The sequence below is a fragment of the Emys orbicularis genome, chromosome 14 (genome assembly GCF_028017835.1).
Source record: "Emys orbicularis isolate rEmyOrb1 chromosome 14, rEmyOrb1.hap1, whole genome shotgun sequence".
Classification (NCBI taxonomy): Eukaryota; Metazoa; Chordata; order Testudines; family Emydidae; genus Emys; species Emys orbicularis.
Window position 1 is genome coordinate 13207810 of NC_088696.1, and position 18858 is coordinate 13226667.

The 18858-nt window shown below is 38.7% G+C and overlaps 1 protein-coding gene across 1 annotated transcript in view; it reads right to left on the reverse strand.

Annotated features, from left to right (window-relative positions):
• WWOX (WW domain containing oxidoreductase) overlaps window positions 1-18858 on the reverse strand; it is a 684395-nt gene that overhangs the window by 620379 nt on the left and 45158 nt on the right. Inside the window, exon 5 of the mRNA XM_065416514.1 lies at window positions 14868-14974. Within this exon, the coding sequence (XP_065272586.1) occupies window positions 14868-14974 (107 nt within the window). The remainder of the gene's footprint in view (window positions 1-14867; window positions 14975-18858) is intronic.

Genomic DNA, 18858 nt, shown 5'->3' on the forward strand with positions numbered 1-18858 from the left:
TGAGGATAGAACACGAAGCAATGGGCTTAAACTGCAGCAAGGGAGGTCTAGGTTGGACATTAGAAAAAAGTTCCTAACTGTCAGGGCGGTTAAACACTGGAATAGATTGCCTAGGGAGGTTGTGGAATCTCCATCTCTGGAGATATTTAAGAGTAGGTTAGATAAATGTCTATCAGGGATGGTCTAGACAGTATTTGGTCCTGCCATGCGGGCAGGGGACTGGACTCGATGACCTCTCGAGGTCCCTTCCAGTCCTAGAATCTATGAATCTATGAATAAGATCCATAATCAGAAATGTTTATTGGCTATCTGGAAGGGCTCTTCTACCACATTGGGGAATCTGAATAAAACCTAAAGAGAAGAGGAAATCTTTTATGGCTCAAATCCTGTAGGGTCTACTTTGTATGACCCCTGTGGGATTTGTCCATAGCCCTACTTCTAACTCCTAAAACATAGAAGATGGAGAAAACGATGCAAGTGTGACTTTTTTTCCAAATGAACTTTTTTGATGTCAAAATGATTGAAGGTCCATGACATATTCATAAAAAATAGAAAGGGAAAAGAGAAAAAAAAGGAGAGAAAGCCTAAAACAGGGGTCGGCAACGTTTGGCACGCGGCTCGCCAGGGTAAGAACCCTGGCGGGCCGGGCCAGTTTATTTACTTGCTGACGCGGCAGGTTCGGCCGATCACGGCCCCCACTGGCCGCGGTTCGCCATCCCGGGCCAATGGGGGTGGCGGGAAGCCGTGGCCAACACATCCCTCGCCCGCGCTGCTTCTCGCCGCCCCCATTGGCCCGGGACGGCGAACCGCGGCGAGTGGGGGCCGTGATCGGCCGAACCTGCCAAGTCAGCAGGTAAATAAACTGGCCCGGCCCGCCAGGGTGCTTACCCTGGCGAGCCGCGTGCCGAACGTTGCTGACCCCTGGCCTAAAAGATACTTTATCAAAAAGTTTGTCTTGCAGTTTCCAGCTCACAATTATATTTTGCTAATGTAACCCACACACCTCCTGGGTGTGGTGTTCTGTCCCATCTAGTGGCCACTGAGAGAGAGAGAGAGAGAGAGAGAGAGAGAGAGAGAGAGAGAGAGAGAGAGAGAGAGAGAGAGAGAGAGAGAGAGAGACTGCTCTACAGCCTTAGCTAACAGCCAGTTGGCTTTTAGCTCATGCGGTAGAGGCTCATGCACTAAGCTCCACAGATCCCCGCTTTGATCCCGCCTGCCGACGACTGGGGTCTATCAGCGTTACACTAACAAACATTTTGGGGGGTTTGTGCAAAGGACAGTGAGCAATCCATTTTCACTGTGAATATACTGCTTTACTGGTACCCTGTCACACATTCCATCCTATTCACTCACAATATGAAATAAGCTAGCAAATTTGTTTGGGAATTAATTATATGAAAACCTATGAAGTCTTCAACATAGATGCTAGTTTTGGCAGAGTTTTATAAAGGAAAACAAAGAATCAGTTTGGTGATAAAGTGACCCACTGGATTTCACCACGACTTTCATCAAAAGTTATCACAGTACATATTAAATCATTAGCAACAAACTCTGCAGCCTGCTGGTTTTAAAATGCAGACAGAGAAATTCAATGCAGAAGCAAAATAGGGCCAATAATATAATTACAGCACTATGCCTGTGTAGTCTAAGTTAATGTTATTATTTGACATTGCAAGGCTATGCTATTCCCCATGAGTCTCAATGGAGACAAGATTCACTCTAATTGGTTCCAAAGCACAACCCACCAACAACAATCTTTCCTCAGGACCAGTAATGTTAATTTCCACACGACTGTAAATAGTGTTTGCAAACAATACAAACATGGTAATAGGAGGCTAGGTGGGTAATTAATGTGGTTACAAAGCAGCTTATTTGCATTTTTATTTAAAACTCCCTTCTTTAAAAAGCAGCTCAGATTTCTTTTTGCAAAAGGAGCCTTGGTTAAGGAGTAGAGCAGTAATTACTCTCTTTAGGGGTTCTTTTATATGTCCTTTAGGGAATTAGAATGAAAAGATAAGCAGAATTATAAAGGGAATCATGTAAAATATAAAATGTACTATAAACACTTAGTAGTGTATTTACCATAAGCTAAGCTTGCCTTTTTCATTAATGGAATATATTACAAGCTCACATCACAATCAAAGTAATTGTGGGGATGGTTAAAAATTTACAATCAAGCCAGTTTAACTTATTTTCAAAACTTAGTTCTACAAGTGTAATGAGAGTAGAATTCTATTTATGTGAAAAGAATACATGACATGGAGTATATACAAACAGAGGGTTTTTCCGTACCAACAATGTACACTGTGGGAAAAGCAATTAGACAATGGGAGTTTATGGAAAGAAAGATTCATATAAATAGGATTCTGCTGTATTCTGTGTATCTGTAAAACATCAATATGAAGCTTATCTACACATATCTGTAAGCGAGGCTATGTGAATACAGAAAGGCCAAGATTTAAAAGCAGATGTCTAAAGTTAGGCCTGATTCTCAGAAGTGCAGAACAGCCAGCTGCTCCCATTAGTTTTAACTGAAGCGCTGATGGCCTGATTTTTTCAAAAGTGCTAAGCAATTTACTTGGGAGCCTAAACATGAATTTAGAAGCCCAGCTTTAGGCACCTATTTTTGGAAAGCTTGGCGAAAACTAGTCATGGCTGAGTGATTTGCTGGCAATATTCTCTCATGTTATGTTTTGCCAATTTCCTGGATGATGAAGGTGGGTTGTTTGTTTTTGTAATGAAGAACACTGAAATTGTATCAAGAACAGTGTTTTACTAAAATCAGGAACCAAATATCCCTCTCCTGCAAATGTAATGTGTATAAAACATGGGAGAGGAGCACTGCGGACATTTCATTTCAGACATTTTTGAGACGTGCACTGAGATGGTAGAAGATGAGTGGGAAGACGACTTCAGATGATTTGGTTCCAATGTACAATATTATGGCAGGTTAAAAATGTACATGCTATTATATGAAAAGCTGTATTTTACACTAATTAAATACAACACTAACTTCACAGACAGGCGACAGCACTTTTGTTTTCATTAGCTGGCTATGGGATTATGGCTAGAGCAGTTAGATGTTGACATACAGTGTAGAGTAACCTAGAAATCCAAAATTACAGCAGGAGACCAAGGCAGAATTTACTATTCTGGACTATCTCTTAGTCAAGATGTTATTAAACCACCAAGGTGAATCTCCTGTTGTCACCCTACTAACTTCCTTCTGTGCACTGCATATGAAAAGCCCAGAATGCAATGGGATATTTTTGCTGACCTTGGCAGAAACACACCAGGTGGGACAAAATCGTTGGATACCCCTTCACAATTAAGAGGGATGCTGAGCCTTTCAGGGAAATAATACCTTCTGATCCTGACTAGATAATGCCTCCATCAGGACACAAAACAGGCTGGTGCCTTCATAGGTCAGCAGGGCTTCGTGAAATTCAAACTGACAGAATGCTGCAGGTTGGCTCTCTTGGACATTTTGGAAGGGAGTGCTCATATGTTCCTTTCAGAATGAACCCCCTGCTTTCTTTCACCTATATTTCCCTGAGGTCAAGCATGGATGAAGTAGGCATAAGGCAGATATGCCCATAACTCACCCTTCTTTTCATGAGACTACCTTAGAGTACACTTGGTGCTGGGGTACATTTGGTTCGGAACTAGCAGCCCCTACTGTTGTGAGACATCAGACCCTCATTTCTTCCACTAGGACTATTGCAACCACCCGAGTTGAATCTCCCTACCCATCATCTCTGCCCCTTTTACTAATCCACTCAACCTACCCCACCCACAACATTTCAATCATTCTTCCTCTCTGCTAAAACCCTTCCAACACAGTTCCTGTTTCTTTCCACAGGACACTCCTCATCCTCAGCTTCAGTGTTCTTCCCTGTGCTGCTCCTTCCTTTTTCTCTTCCCCAAGATCCTACTATTCCCTAACCCAAATCTTCCCACCTTATGAAGGGCTCTCTGCTTCAACCACTCACGTCACCAGCCATTTTGAATCCTATTTCTTACGCAAGGAACAATCCCGCCCTCCATTGTGCCAAGCCACTTCAAATTCTTCAAAGCCCCTTTAGTGGTCTTCTTTCAGCTTGCCAGCTACTGCTAAACCATTTCTGCAGCGATCTCTGATAAGTTTTGACAAAAAGCTTTGGAACTACAAGAAACTAAACTAAAAAATGCAGATCCCATTTCTTTAATTACATTTCTTCTCCTAACCTTTTGTTTACTGAATAAGGGCCACGTACTGATAACATTTAATACTAAGCGCAATGCTTGCTACCATGAGCAGTGCAACTGAAGTCAGTGTGACCACTCATGATAGGAAGCACTACATTTGACAGTAAGTGCTTATAGCGTCTAGAACTAAAATAGTAAATGCTTTTGAGCAGAAACATAAGCGGTTTCTACAGGGTTTGTCTGTACAGTACCAGGCAAATCTCTGGCACTATAGAAATAATAATAACTTCTATAAATCTGAAATCAACAATGTATATTTTTGGCTGTAGGTAGATTGTATAAAAAGGGCATTGGTGGAAAGGTAGCTGACTAGATATTTTCTACCGATACTTTCAAATACATAAAAACAGTGATATACTTTAACTTTTAAGAAATATTTTGTTTTTACAAATTCATGTATTTAGCATACACATTCTTTGGAATTACAGTTCTTTATCAACTGAAAAAGAATCAAAACACTTCCAAGTTCTCATAACTGTGGCAAGAAATTAAAGTGAATAAAGAGTAAGATGTTATATTAATTAAATGTTATGGATGCATTCCAAATGTTTAATGAAAATGGAAGCCATATGAGGTCTTAAATGACTGGAAAATGCCTACCAAATCCTTTAAAGCCTCCTGCACCCACCCATAGTGACTAGAAGTCTGCTTTATAGTTCATAAATGTTATTCTTGTAAAATATCAATGTATTTGGATAATAAAACTACATATTTACTACAATAATGGTACAAGGCTAACTGTACACATAGACAAAGGTCTGAAATAGTTCAGCTGTAGTCAGTAGATTGATTCTGTATAAATGATATCCACTATTCAGTGTTGGGCATCTTGCTGAATGCAAGGGCCTTAACACATCTGCTATATAATTCAGACTCTGTTTTACAGTGGTTTCATTACCAACCATAAAAACTGTAACAGTGGAACTGTATAAACAAACTGAACAGTGTTTTTACTGTAAAACATGAATGTAATCTAAATATTTGTCTTTCCCTTCTCTCAGCATCTGTAATGAGAGCAGCAAATTCATGCCATATGTTTATAGTGAAGAAAAAATAGATCTCAACAATTCATCCATGTGGATGCTGGTGAAGCTATTTAATGTTTTTAATTCATCCATTTGCTTTTACATATAAATTTCTTGAAAATCATTACCAAAAAAACCCTCTTGCTATTGTCAGTTACTAAATTCGTTGCTGTTAAAAAGGTGTGTGCCTGGCAAGAAGAATATAGAAATGTTATCACTGCAGAAATCTATCAAGACCAGTTGCTATGACAGACTAAGAAACATCAGCGTGGGTAGCTGCGTTACCAATATATATTACCAAAAACATAATACAATTTAGAATCCTAAAGCCTATCAATTACTTCAGAAGTTCAAAAGCTGCAGCTAATTTGCTCCTCCATTAGCAGGCTGTGTTACAGTATGTTTGATCCTTATTTTTTCTTAGAGCTGCAAACACATTTGAATGCTATTCAAAGTCTTGGGTATCACTGTATAACAATTTATTTACAAGCTGTACTTGGAAGATGGCTTTACTAGCAGCCCCAACAACCACACCCTCTGTGTCCCTCAACACTGGAAGGGTCAGTGATATAGACCACATACTAATATAGATGCTACTAGGAACTGGACTGAGGATCAATTCATTTCACGCAGCTCACAACCTGATTTCAGATGGTTATGATATTTGATTACTACCAACCTCAGCCAGAACTGCATTAGTAACATCAGTTCTCATCTAACTCACATTAAAATCAACTGAAAGATTTTAACTTAAAGGAGAGTAGGATCAGGCCTTTAAAAAGTAAAAAGCTTATGTGCTGTTAGTTACCCTATCCCTTTTCCCTATCTTTATCTGCAGTCTTCAGCTTGTTTACCAGATTTAGAGCACTGAAGAAACATGCCTCCCCCATACTGAGTTTACTCTGCAGTAAAGTATCCTGAAATACCTATACTTGTTTTTTCAACATTTTACTTTTTGAGAGTGTTTATTCATTATAAAGTTTACCAGAAGATACGTAACAGAAGTGCCATTCGGTGCCATTTTGTGGAACCCAACAGTTACTGATTCCTACCTGTGCTTTCAGAAGCAGTCTATTCATATGCTTTAGGACTTTCCATGACTGACCTCTATAGCTTACTGCTAATCAGCCACAAGGAGCCCTTTCTCCATTGAGCATGTCAGTGGACTTAGAGCATTTTTAGTGGATTGTTCCTAATAAGGCATCCTATACATGGGTCTATGGTGAGGAAAACAACTGTATAGGTTTTGTGGCATTCTTGAGGTAAAACAGAAGCTCAGTGACAACTTAGCACATAATGGGTAGCAAGAGTTTTATCTTCTAGATCAAGATTAACATCTACAGGGGTCGAGATGCTGAAGACTACACAAGAGTTTTTGGTTGATAGAGGTAACATTTCTTTTCAATGAACATATTCAATACACAGAACCAAAATCAACATCTGAGGCTCACTAACTGGCAGAATAGTCCCTTCTCCTTGAAAAACTAGGCTAATGTATAGATTGTATAAAAAGCGCTGCATGCATTCCTCGCAAATGGGACACATACACAAAGCCTGGGCATACAGCTTGCTTCCTGTCTTCCTATATTTCTGTTAGGTAACAGTTGGAGATCCAAACCTGAAAGATCAGGTTTTAATTTCAATCACAATAATTTAATCAGCAAGTGTCTGTCAATCAATCTTTCTTTATAGGAGTTACCCTCAGGTGGACAATACTTTGAGAAAAGAGTAGAGGCAAGTGTCAAACTTATCTTGCTGTTCTGAGTTAGAAGTTTTTTGTACTTTTGTTACATCTATACCTTGTAATCATCTCCATGTAACAGAAATTTTAGTTTGCCAATAATTTAATCTTTATTTGAAGTACCTGTCATCTTAATATTGAAAAAACTATAAGAGAAACATTTCTTTAGACTTTTTGTTAAAACAATAAATGTTCAATTTATTTTTAATATTTACTTAAAAGACTGAAATCTGATAGGACTATATACATGTAAGTTTCCCAACACAAAAAGCTGTATGATATTTTATTCATCCACATTTTGAAGAATTTTCTTGAGAATATAGTTAACATCTGGAGCTATGTAGCTCTGTCCAACTGTTATGCTTATACTCAGTTAGAAAAATGCATCAATAATACAATATAAAGCGCTCCCTAACTCCTCTTTCTGGAGCATAGATTTCAATGTTCATCAGAGCAACTATGTGTACTAACAGCACTGTAGTGTTTTTCATTAAGCCTTAAAGTCAATTAAGCTGCGAATTGGAACAATCATTCCTCCTTTGCAAAGTATTGATATTCTTCCTTGGCTGCTTTAGGGCCTTTCCACTACTCAAGGAGAGATTTGTTTGACAATTTATGATTAAAATTAATTATAGCTCTAAAATTCCAATTTCCTTTCTTCTGAGTAAGAAATTATCAAACTCAGTTTTAAACTGATATTGAGCTTTATCGTGCATGGGCAACTTCCATTTTCAAGACATCTACTGTAAAGCAACACATGTCTCTCTTTAGTTTGATTCCTTTACAATATATATCTCAGTCCATACCGACATACTCCACTACTATCCCCTCAAATGTGTGGGGGGGGTTGGGTGGTTTTTTTTGATCTTTTGGTTTTAAAAAAGAAAAACTACAATGGCCACACTTGAAAAGTTGTTGCTTTAAGTATATAGATAAGGCAATTATTTCTGTATCTGCAGTATTACCTAACCTTCACTATACTATAGGAAGTAAGTAAAATACCGCAAATACAACATTAAATGTTATGCAGTTACCTAATGTAGCTGACAAGTTTTCAAGTGTGATCATTGCAGAGCTGGTATCAAAGTCTCTACAAAATAGCATTTTGGACATAAATAGCAGAAAATTCGTGGTTTTCTACATTCGTCTTCAACAATCAGCCAAGTCATCCCCTGTGGTTTTTTAATTTACAGTGCATGCAACTGCTGATCTGACAAACCTTGTTTTACTGGATATCATTAGTATTATCCTCAAGTCCGTTAGGTTAAGTTTTTTTCAGTCCAAATGGCTTTTTTTTTTTTTTAAAGCTTACTTTTATGTCTGAATTGCAACATTCACTGAAAAGAGATAATCTAAAATTGATTTTTGTGTAACAATAACTGATTCTTTTGTAGTAACAAAACTAACACCAACAAAAAAGATAGCTCTCTACTGATACTAATGGAACCTACATTTTATGGCACTATTGATGATGATCTCATAAATCGAACAGACCAGAACGTCAAGGGCGTTACTCAGGTTGTTCTCAAGTTCATTTAAGCATACTGTACTTCATAACTGACTTTTTTTAATTCTGTATTATAATAGGTCTTCACATTTTTTAAACAAGAATTATATTTTTCCCACAAAAAGTTTAGATATATAATACATACATAATAAGTCAATACAAGAGAATCAAAACTTTAAACAAAAATATTTGTTTCTTTAATCATGTTCTGGGTAGTTGAGCATTCCTGATTACTTTAAAATAAGCAAAATACTTCTCAGATTCATTAGAAGTTGTAAGTGCTCAGTATCTTTTAGTATTTGGCCCTACATTAACAGAATATAAAGGTTGCAAAGGGAAGTACTCAAAGTAAGAAACGTGAACCTTAAGGAAGAACGCACTACCTTAACTCTGCCCAGTTATGCATTCGTATTAAAAGAACATAAGAATGGCCATACTATGTCAGATGAATGGTCCATCTAGCCCAGCATCCTGTCTTCTGACAGTGGACAATACCAGATGCATCAGAGGGAATGAAGAGAACAGGGCGATTATTTAGTGATCCATCCCCTGTCGTCCAGTCCCAGCATCTGGAAGTCAGAGGCATATGGACACAGAGAGCATGGGGTTGTGTCCCTGATCATCTTGGCTAATAGCTATTGATGAACCTATCCTCCATGAATTTATCTATTTCTTTTTGAACTCAGTTATAGTTTTGGCCTTTACAGCATCCCCTGACAATGAGTTCCACAGGTTGACTGAGTTGTGTGATACAAATCTTTAACCACACTATTTCTCAAACATTTTTCTAAAACCTTAGATAGGACACAAACACTTGTTACAGATTTGCTGCTCTTTTAAACGCACTAAGTTCGTTGTTATAAATGGTACATTTGTGACTTTTATAGGAGTATTATAAGCAGCAGTATAAATTTCTAAAATCATCACACATGCAGTATTTCCAACAAAAAAATCAGATAAAATTAAATATTATTGAAAATATTCATAGACAATTTCACAGAAAAATAACATTAGATTTCCATTAAAACTATGAATTTTTTAAAAGCTGTTTTATCCACTTCATGGGAGAATTTAGGGAATGCAGAATTTATGTTTGTACAATGCAGATTAATGACAGTCCAGCAAAGCATTATGCATATGAGTAAATTTACTCACATTGATAGCACCACTGACTTCAATGGGGCTACTCCCAAGAGTAAAGTTACTCATGTGTGCTAAGTTATGTAGGATTGCACCCTAAGGTATATTTCCAAATATAGTTCTACATTCTCAAGTTCAACTGAAGTGAACCAAGTCCCCTTGATCATATAGCTTCCCCTAAAACTACAAAGTCAAAGGTCATGGCCATTTAAAAGCTTTCCTTTCCAGCAGGGTACAGTATTTCCTGCCCTGTAGGAGGAATTCCACTGAATAACATTAAGTCATGTTTTCTTTAACAAGACACTTTGTTCAGGAAAGTGGAATGTTCAGGTTAACAAGCTTCCACACTCCCATATAAGAAAAATATATATAAAAATGTATTACAAAATAAATATCAGTATCAATATTATAATATTAGTATTAACCAGATTAATCTAACATGCATATGTATTTTCCCCCTTTTATTTACAATAACTGTGTTTTCTCTCTCTCCCCCAATTCTCCTCAAGATTGCTTACAATTTGATGTAAATTTTAAGCATCTTGTAATTCACCAACTAATTCTCTCCTGGTTACACACTCCAAGTAATTAAAGTTCAGTAATAACTTATTCTTTCTGCTCCAGCACCTGCATTTCATTTGTTTATTTTCCCAGAGTCATAAATCTGAGGGACTGTCAAAATGCCACAATATTAGTGCAATAATCAAAGTTAATTAGTGCCTCTCAATAAACAACAACAAAGCCATTACAAAGATGCATTGAAGGTTCTCCAGCTACTCAGTTTACAGATGAGATTGTATTCTGAACAATTAGAATTTGAGAACTGTTAGTAAATAAATGTAGTGTTTTTTTAAGTAATTTGAACCAAGACAGTAATCTTCATTCAATTACCAATTCATTAACTTTCAGTGAGGTAATATATGTACTTACACACGTAGTCTGGTACTCTTGTTGTCTGAACAAAGTACTAAAAACAATTTTTGCTTTCACTGAATTTTGATAACTTCTGGAAAAGTACTTTTTAAATTAAATGTGCAAAGCAAATTATATGTAAGAGGCACTCACCATTATTTCAGGTCATTTCACTCTTCTGTTGAAATAATTTAATTACATTTACTTATGGACATTTAGAAAGAGAATAAATCAGTTCAAAAGAGGGTCTACTCAAAAATCCAGCTATGTTGGCAGATAATCTAAAGCCAAATTTAAAAGTAACACAAATACAGTCTTCTAGTGGGCCCTTTAGATATTCCACTGGTGTTATTGCAACAAAGAAAACAGGCAGCTTCCATTTCAATTAGGAACTATGGAAAAAACAAACCTTAAAATACAGTATTTGGAACTCACAGGCCCAAGAGAGATAAGGCTTTAATCCAAAATACCTTCTTCAAGAAACTGGGCTCCAGAAATAATGATTCTTCTTATGTGGCATCTCCATTACAGGAGGTTTGCAATCACGGTAGCACATTCTGTATGACCCTCCACTAATCTCTTGTGGATGAATAGTCCTTTTGATTCATCCAGCATACCACATCATCCAACAACTTTCCCTTCCAGTGCCCGTAAACATGCATCTCCAGCTGAAGCCCTTACAATGTGCCCTGCAAATCAAATCTTTCTTTTCATAAGATTTCTGACTAGCATTTGCTGAGTTCCAATAATCTCCAATACTTTTTTCATTACATGTCTCTATCAATGATATTTTTAAATTTCTTCTATAACATCATAATTTCAGAAGAATTGTAGTTTCTTTATTATTGATTGTTTGAATGCCCATGTTTCACAGCTGTAATTTAACACAGACCAAATGCAAGGTTTTAAGAGATGGAATTTAGTCTTCAGATTTATGTCCCTTCTCCTCAGGTGTTTATTCTTCCAGAATGTCTCTTTCGCTGTTGCTATTCTGGTGCTGACTTCAGTATCTGATCTTCCATCTTCTGTATTGATGCTTCCTAAGTAGCAATAACGTCTCACTTGCTGCATGGCTATGTTATGCACTATAATCTTGCATGTCTTTCTAGGATCCTTGCATGCCACCATAGTTTTTGACTTGTCCACATATGACCTTAGATAGACAATATTGTCATATGCATATATAATCTCCACTAACGGCACAGACTTTCTTCTGAATCAGCCAACAGTGCCGTGTCATCTGCATAGCAAATATTATTCCATTTTCCATTCATCTTAATACCTTCTTCTGCTTAATTTCATCTAAACTTGATACAAGTGTTGAATAAAGTCAGTGACATTATACAAACCTAACTCTTCTCTTGATCCCTACTAGATTTTCATTTTAATTTCCCATTATAATCGCCTTTTGATTCCAGTATAAATTGTTTTATTACTCAGTTTGTATCCATCAATCCCTACAGATCTTAATGTATTGAGTAATTTGTATGAGTAGAATGACTTCCCAAATAAAAAGAAATACCCAACAAGTATACTGTTTTCCCCATTTCGATTGATCTTTCGAATATGAGCTTCAAGTTCATAATGGCATTTAGTGTGCCCTTTCCACCTTTTAAGCCATATTGTTATTTGCTTATTTCCTTATCAATTTTTCCTTGTATTAAGCTCACAAAAGTATGTTAGAGGCATGTGATATTAGACTGCCTATCCTGTAGTCTTTACAATCCATAGAGTTGTTCTTTTTGAGGATTTGGATATACAGTGAGGTTGTAACGTCTTTTGGCAATTCTGCTGTCTCAAGCATATTCTTCATTCCTCTGACAGGGCTTACAAACTTTCATCCCCTATGCTTTAAAACAATTCAGCCAGTATTCCATCACAACATAGTGCTTTTCCATTCACGGTCTTTTTATCGCTGCCATGATTTCTTCATCCATTATTGGCAGGTTTACCTGATTCATCTGTAGTTGAGCTTTTCAGGAATATCTTCACCATATAGTTCCTTGACACATTCTCATCATCTCTCGTTCTTGTCTTTAAGGTTTGTCAAATATTGTCCATTTTTGCAACATCCAAGGACACCTGGAGAGAGGTTCGGGCTAAAAATTGACGCTCCTTAATGTTGGCCTGGAAGTGTTCTCAATTGAATATCTTCAACAGGAGCATAAAGGATGCAAACTTGTTGTAATTCAGGTAGTCATACTTGTCCACAATCACCTGATCACAAACTGAGGGTTGCAAAAGAGTTAGGCTTTCCATCCAAAACAGTCTAACCTTTTCTAGTCCATGTCATAAAAGGAATAGACCTGGAAAAATGCTGTCCACCACCAGGGAATTGGTGGGGATGGGAAAACAAAAAATCTAAGTCTCTGGGGGGACATAATATTCCTTATTTGCCCATTTACAAGTTGGCAGGATGGGAACAGGAGTTTACCACACAGTTTTTGCTGGATCCAGGAGTATTTAATTAATGGGCAGCGCAATCTAAGTGGGTGATGCCAACTGCAAAACATCCAACCACTTGTGATGTGAGTCTTTAACCTCCTCAAAAGGTATATGGAGGGTGTCCACCACCCTCTTCACAAGGTCCTGGAATTGATTAAAATTACCGGACATCTATGGTGGCCCCAGTAGAAACAGGTGGAGAATCCTGCGGTACTGTGAAGCACTGGTAAACCAGAGACTGGGGTCTCAGTACTGAGAGTTGTTCAGTACCCATAAGCAGTGGGGATTCCAGCTCGTCTAACACTGACAAGTCTCTGAAGTAACAGAATGCCTGCGGTACCAAGTGGGTCTGTACCGACACAGCAGCTGACTTGGGTGGTACCATTGGTTTGGAGTGTGTAGGTGCCAGAGCCAAAGGTGTGTGCTTCGATTTCATCAGTAACAATGGAACCGAGTGAGAAGACACCATTGGTAAGTCTGAAATAGACGGTGCCAATTTGGAGGCAGATGGTACTAGGGCCCCGCTGGTGCTGTGTTTTTCTAAAGTGCTTTGGGATCTCCCTGCTCCGCCAGTACCAGAGGAAGAGACTTTTGCCTCCATGGTACCAAGTTGAGAAGCCGAGGCCGCTGAAATCATAGATCTAGCAGGAGGTTGCTGGGAGACTGACCTCCTCCTCCTAGGAGTCTTCCCTAGTCCTCCAAGATCTTCCCTTTCTGAGGTTAGACTTTAGCTGAAGTCAAAGGGGCACTGGATCTGTCTGGAGACAGATGTATGTGAGGGTCTCTTGATTGGACTCAGAAACAGGTTGAAGAGAGCACTCCATCAGCAGCAGCTTCAGTTTGGTCTCCTGATTCTTCTGAGCTCTAGATTTTAAAGCCAGGCAAGAGTTACACTTTTGGGAGATATGGGACTCTCCCAAGCAATGGATACACTTAGAGTGACTGTCGCTGATCGAGATAGCCTCCTGACATGAAAGACAGTGTTTGAAAACCAGTGAGTGAGCCATGTCCAGCCAGGCCAAATAAGCTCCCCAGAAAAATGGGAGAGAGAAAAAAGGAAGAGATGACAAACAAACTTCTCACAACTATCTAACTAATTCTAGACTAACAACAATACTTACTAGAAACACTAAACTAATTAAACAACAACTACAAAACATGCTGAGGTGGACACACTAGAGCTCTGTCTCATGCCCAGTCATTAAAGAAGGAATGAAAGGCAGTTTACCTGCATAGCCCTATGTACCCTCTAAGCATGTCACGAGGTTGTATAGGCCGAATGGAGAATGCTAACAGAAAATCTCCAATCGAGGGCTCAAAAGGCACACGTACACCTGAAGTGGAGCACCCACGGGGATAGTACTCAAAGAAAAATAAGTATTTACAAGACAAAAATGATTTCCTTGAAATACCTTATAGGCAGAATTTTATGGAACTCTCAAAGTAATAGTGACTAAGGTAGCAAGGGCATTAAACTGACAATCTCAGGAATAATTAAGCACACATTTAGATGCTTACAAAATTCTTTTTTTCTGTCATCAATGGCATGCGCCTCATTAGTCCTTTTGAATTTTTTAGCATTAAAATAACCAAGCATAGTATGATGATGCTTAAAATGAACTGTACATACACATTATAAAATGGCACAGCTCCTTTGTTCCATCTATAAATACATTTAAGTACTGAAGTGATTATTGCAATACAAAGAAAGCTGTTTTCTTGAATTCTGATAAGTGATAAACAACATTTATTAAACGGCATACACTGCACAAAATGACCTCATAATTGCACATTGTTTTGAAGATGGTAGAATTTGCTAAGCATTGAAAAAATATATGTGTTTCCTTACCCATTCCTCTAGGATGCGTTGCACAGCTTCGTTGGCTCTTGACATATTTCTGCAGGCAAGAATGACATAGGCACCATGGAGTGCAAGAGACTTTGCAGTTTCAAATCCTATAATAAAAATAAAAAAACCAATTCCAATCAGAGAAAGATGAGTCTTCATAAAACTAGCAAGAAGTATAAACTCGTGTTTCAAGGGAGATGCAGCCAGGAACTTAGGAATTTCTTTAATATGCATCTCCACTGTTCTAGTTATTTAAGGCTATCTTTGTAAGGGCACACATGCAAAAAGTGATGGACACTTGAGTGTACTTAAGCTGTGCCCAGCAAATGCCTGGCATGCACATGCAAGTCAAGTCTGCATACAGGTAAATGTCTGCAAGATTTTAGGATCACAAAACTTAGGTGCATGCAAAACTCCACATGTGCTCTTACAAGTATAGCACCTTAACCCCTCTGCCTCAGTTTCTTCATTTGTAAAATGAGGATAATTACTATTATTTATTTGTATTACCATAGTACCTAGAAGCCCCACTTCTTTCCTTACAGAGTTGCTATGAAGATTTAGCAGTTAGGGTGAAATCCAGGCCCTACTGATTTCAATGGGAACTTTGCCACTGACTTCAGTGGAGCTAGGATTTCATCCTTAAAGCCCACAATACACAAAGAATTGCAGTAGTGCTATATAAGTGCTAATGGTGATCATAACTCAGACCAGATTTTCTCTTCAAAACTGAGATCATAAACTCATCTGAAATTATGGAGTTCTTTCCTACCCACAATTAATAGAAGAGGTGAGTTTTGTTGTTTCTTTAAAATGCTGCATCAAGCCTTGAATGGAAGCATATGTTGCTATGTTTGCCAAGACAGCACGGAAAGGCATGAGGAGAGGAGCCCAGGTGTGCCTACAGTCTTGGATGGATTTAACACACCTGGAGCTGGCCTGTTATTGACCGATATGAGGGCCACTTATGGCAGGATTGGACGTCCAATGCACACAGTGTGGAGAAATAAAGATGCCAGCCAGTGGAAGATACCTGCTTCCCTTGCTGAGCTTTCCCACCCACTCCCCTTTATTTGTAAAGGGCCTGTATCAAGACACTGGGGTATACAGCCTCAAGCTGGTGTTAATTGCCATGGCTTATTACAGTTAATTGAAATGGGCCTATATGCTAGTTTACACCAGCTGAGAATCTGCCCTTGCGAGTGCAGAGTGCCTGATTTACAGTGCACAGGGTTGGGTCAATAACTAGGGTTCCACCTGGGGCAAGTTGGTTTGTGTTTGTGGGGCATTCAGCAGTGTTTTATTGCTATGGAGCACTGTAACCATGGAAGAGAAATTTCCATCTAACTGAAAGAGGCAACTCACCATAACAGCACTTAATGAGTTCCAATTAGAAAAGCTTAAAACTAGAACATGAAGAATCAAATCATAATGCCCAATAATTTGAGTATGAACATACTAGAAAGTCTCAGAGAAGGGGAGGCTATTTGTTCCAGCTTGATGTAGCTTAAAGCATATTCATGTTTTCCTTTTAAAATTTGTTTACCAGGGAAAACGTATTAAGTTATGCTGCCTCACTCCCAAAAATGCCCTGGGGCAAAAAGAAATTCAGTTACCACATAGGTATTAACAGATTATAGAAACAACAGACACCAGACAAATGTATACCATTCTCTGCAATTACATACTTGTGGTATTTAAGCCCAAGCAATTTTCCTGCATCTCTTTTCAAACCATTCATTGTACTAAGCAACTTTAATTACCTGGGAAATTCATTGTATGCACACGAATGTACCTTCAGTACATGCAGAGGATATTTCCCCTGTTCCTAATTCCATTTTCAGCACATACAGCAGGGTAATTTTAAAATGTAACAAATGTGGCACATGTTGTATTGCAACATTGTTAGCTAGCCATATGCTAGTTACTTTACAAAAAAGTACTAATTTTAATAGCTCTACATATTGCTAAAATCTGGTTTGAACCCTTGAGAATCATGTTCTTTTGTACTGTAATACTAGCAATGTGGAGCTGATGACCAGTTTAACTAGCTAAACGTAGCTGCGCTTAGCCAAGTCTACCCTGTGCCATATTTTGTGCAAAATAAAACTCCACACCTCTCACATTTTTAGTTAATAACTTGTTTCTTATTATAAAAAATATGAACTGACAAAGTTTAAAATTGAAATAATAAAGTTACATGTTACAATTTAGCTAATTTTACCCTGCACACACAAACATAACAATCAATGGTAAACTATCTTAAACCAACAACAAAAAATTCAGGATTTAGGCAAAAATAGAGAAACATTGCACCTTAAATCACCCATAAAAAAATCTACTTTTAAAAAAGCACAATACAAGGAAGCAATCTTGATTCTTAGTAACTGAAAAGTTTTTCAGGGTGAACACTAGAGAGTGTACAGAGGTAGAAAAGAAGGATAATCCAGTGGTTAGGGGCCACGCCTGGGACTCTGGAGACCTGGATTTGATTCCTTGCTCTGCCACAGATGTTTTGTATGATCTTGGCCAAGTCACTTAGTCTCTCTGTGCCTCAGTTCCTCATCTGTAAAATGGGGATACGTGCACTTCTCTACCTCACGGGGTGTTGAGGATAAGTACATGTTAAAGATTGTGAAGCATGCAGATACTATGATAATGGGGGTCACTTAAGTAAGATAGATGGAGAAAAGGATGGTTAGCAAGCATACCTCTGAAGTCATAATCCAACTATCCAACAATGTGTGACCTGGAAGGCTATAGCAGCAGAAAGAAAGGAGAGGCGGCCAGACAAAGGAGAGAGAGGAGAGGAAGGAGGAGGTGGCCAGGCACTACCTCCACAATCATGACTATGTAACAATGGTGCCAGCAGAAGTAGGGAGAGGAAGAGAGGACAGAACAATTATGGCTCCCCCAGTACGGTCTTCCAGCCATTTATTTACATACCAGATTTCAGCTCAGGGAATAGGTGAAATCCTGGCTCCACTGACCTCTATGGGCATTTTTGCCATTGACTTTAATGGGACCAGGATTTTACCCAATGTTTATAGAATAAAGATAAACCCTGAAGATAGCTCGTTTTTATAATCAAGGACTATCTCTGCAATCTAGTTATTGAACAACCAGAGCCCATCCTGGGGCCTAGCATACTGTGCTACCCCACCAGCACCCACTCCCAGAAACAGCAAGGGACAAGATGCAGAATCCAGAAGGCTGGCCTAGGGATGGGGTAAGGAGAAGAACTAAGGGTGGGAAGCAGAAAATAACAGGTGCAGGAGAGCAAGAGCTGGGGGTGGAGGAAGTACAGAAGCAAGAACTGGAAAAGCAGGACCCAAGTGTGGTGAAAGCAAGGGAACAGGAGCAAGATGTGCAGGAGAACTGAAGCAACGTGGGGGTGGGCAAAAGAGGGCTGCGTGCATGGAGGGACTTCAGCACTGGTCCTAGGGATATGCCAGATAAGTGATGTGGATATGTGTATTGCAAAGGTGGTAGACTATGGCGTTTGTTTGGGGGCTGGAAGAGCTGAGGGAGTGGTGGGAACAAGCAGGTGTGTTAATACAAGAGAAGCATGTGGCCATCAGGAAGACGAAGAGGCAATATTTCAGTAACCATCTGTCCTCTTCAATGCGGAAACAGTACCCTCTAGCCATTTCCTCAGAATCCCTTTGGAAACTGGAGGGACCAGCTGTGAATGCAACTCTCACATGTAGGGTACACAAATCTGAATCAGGTCTAGGAAATTAAGGGAGATCAAAACAAGCTAGGTGAATTAGCAATGCAATGAAGTTGGCAAATGAAATGTACTGATCAATGCAAAGTAATACATATTGGATGGAGAAATCTAACCTACTGATACACCCTACAGGGTTCTAAATTAGCTGTATTACCTCAAGAAAGGGATCTGGGTGTCACTGTAGACAGCTCAATGAAGACTTCTGCTCAATGCGCAGGTAAAGCCAGAGATTTATATAGAAGAAATTACAAAATTCTC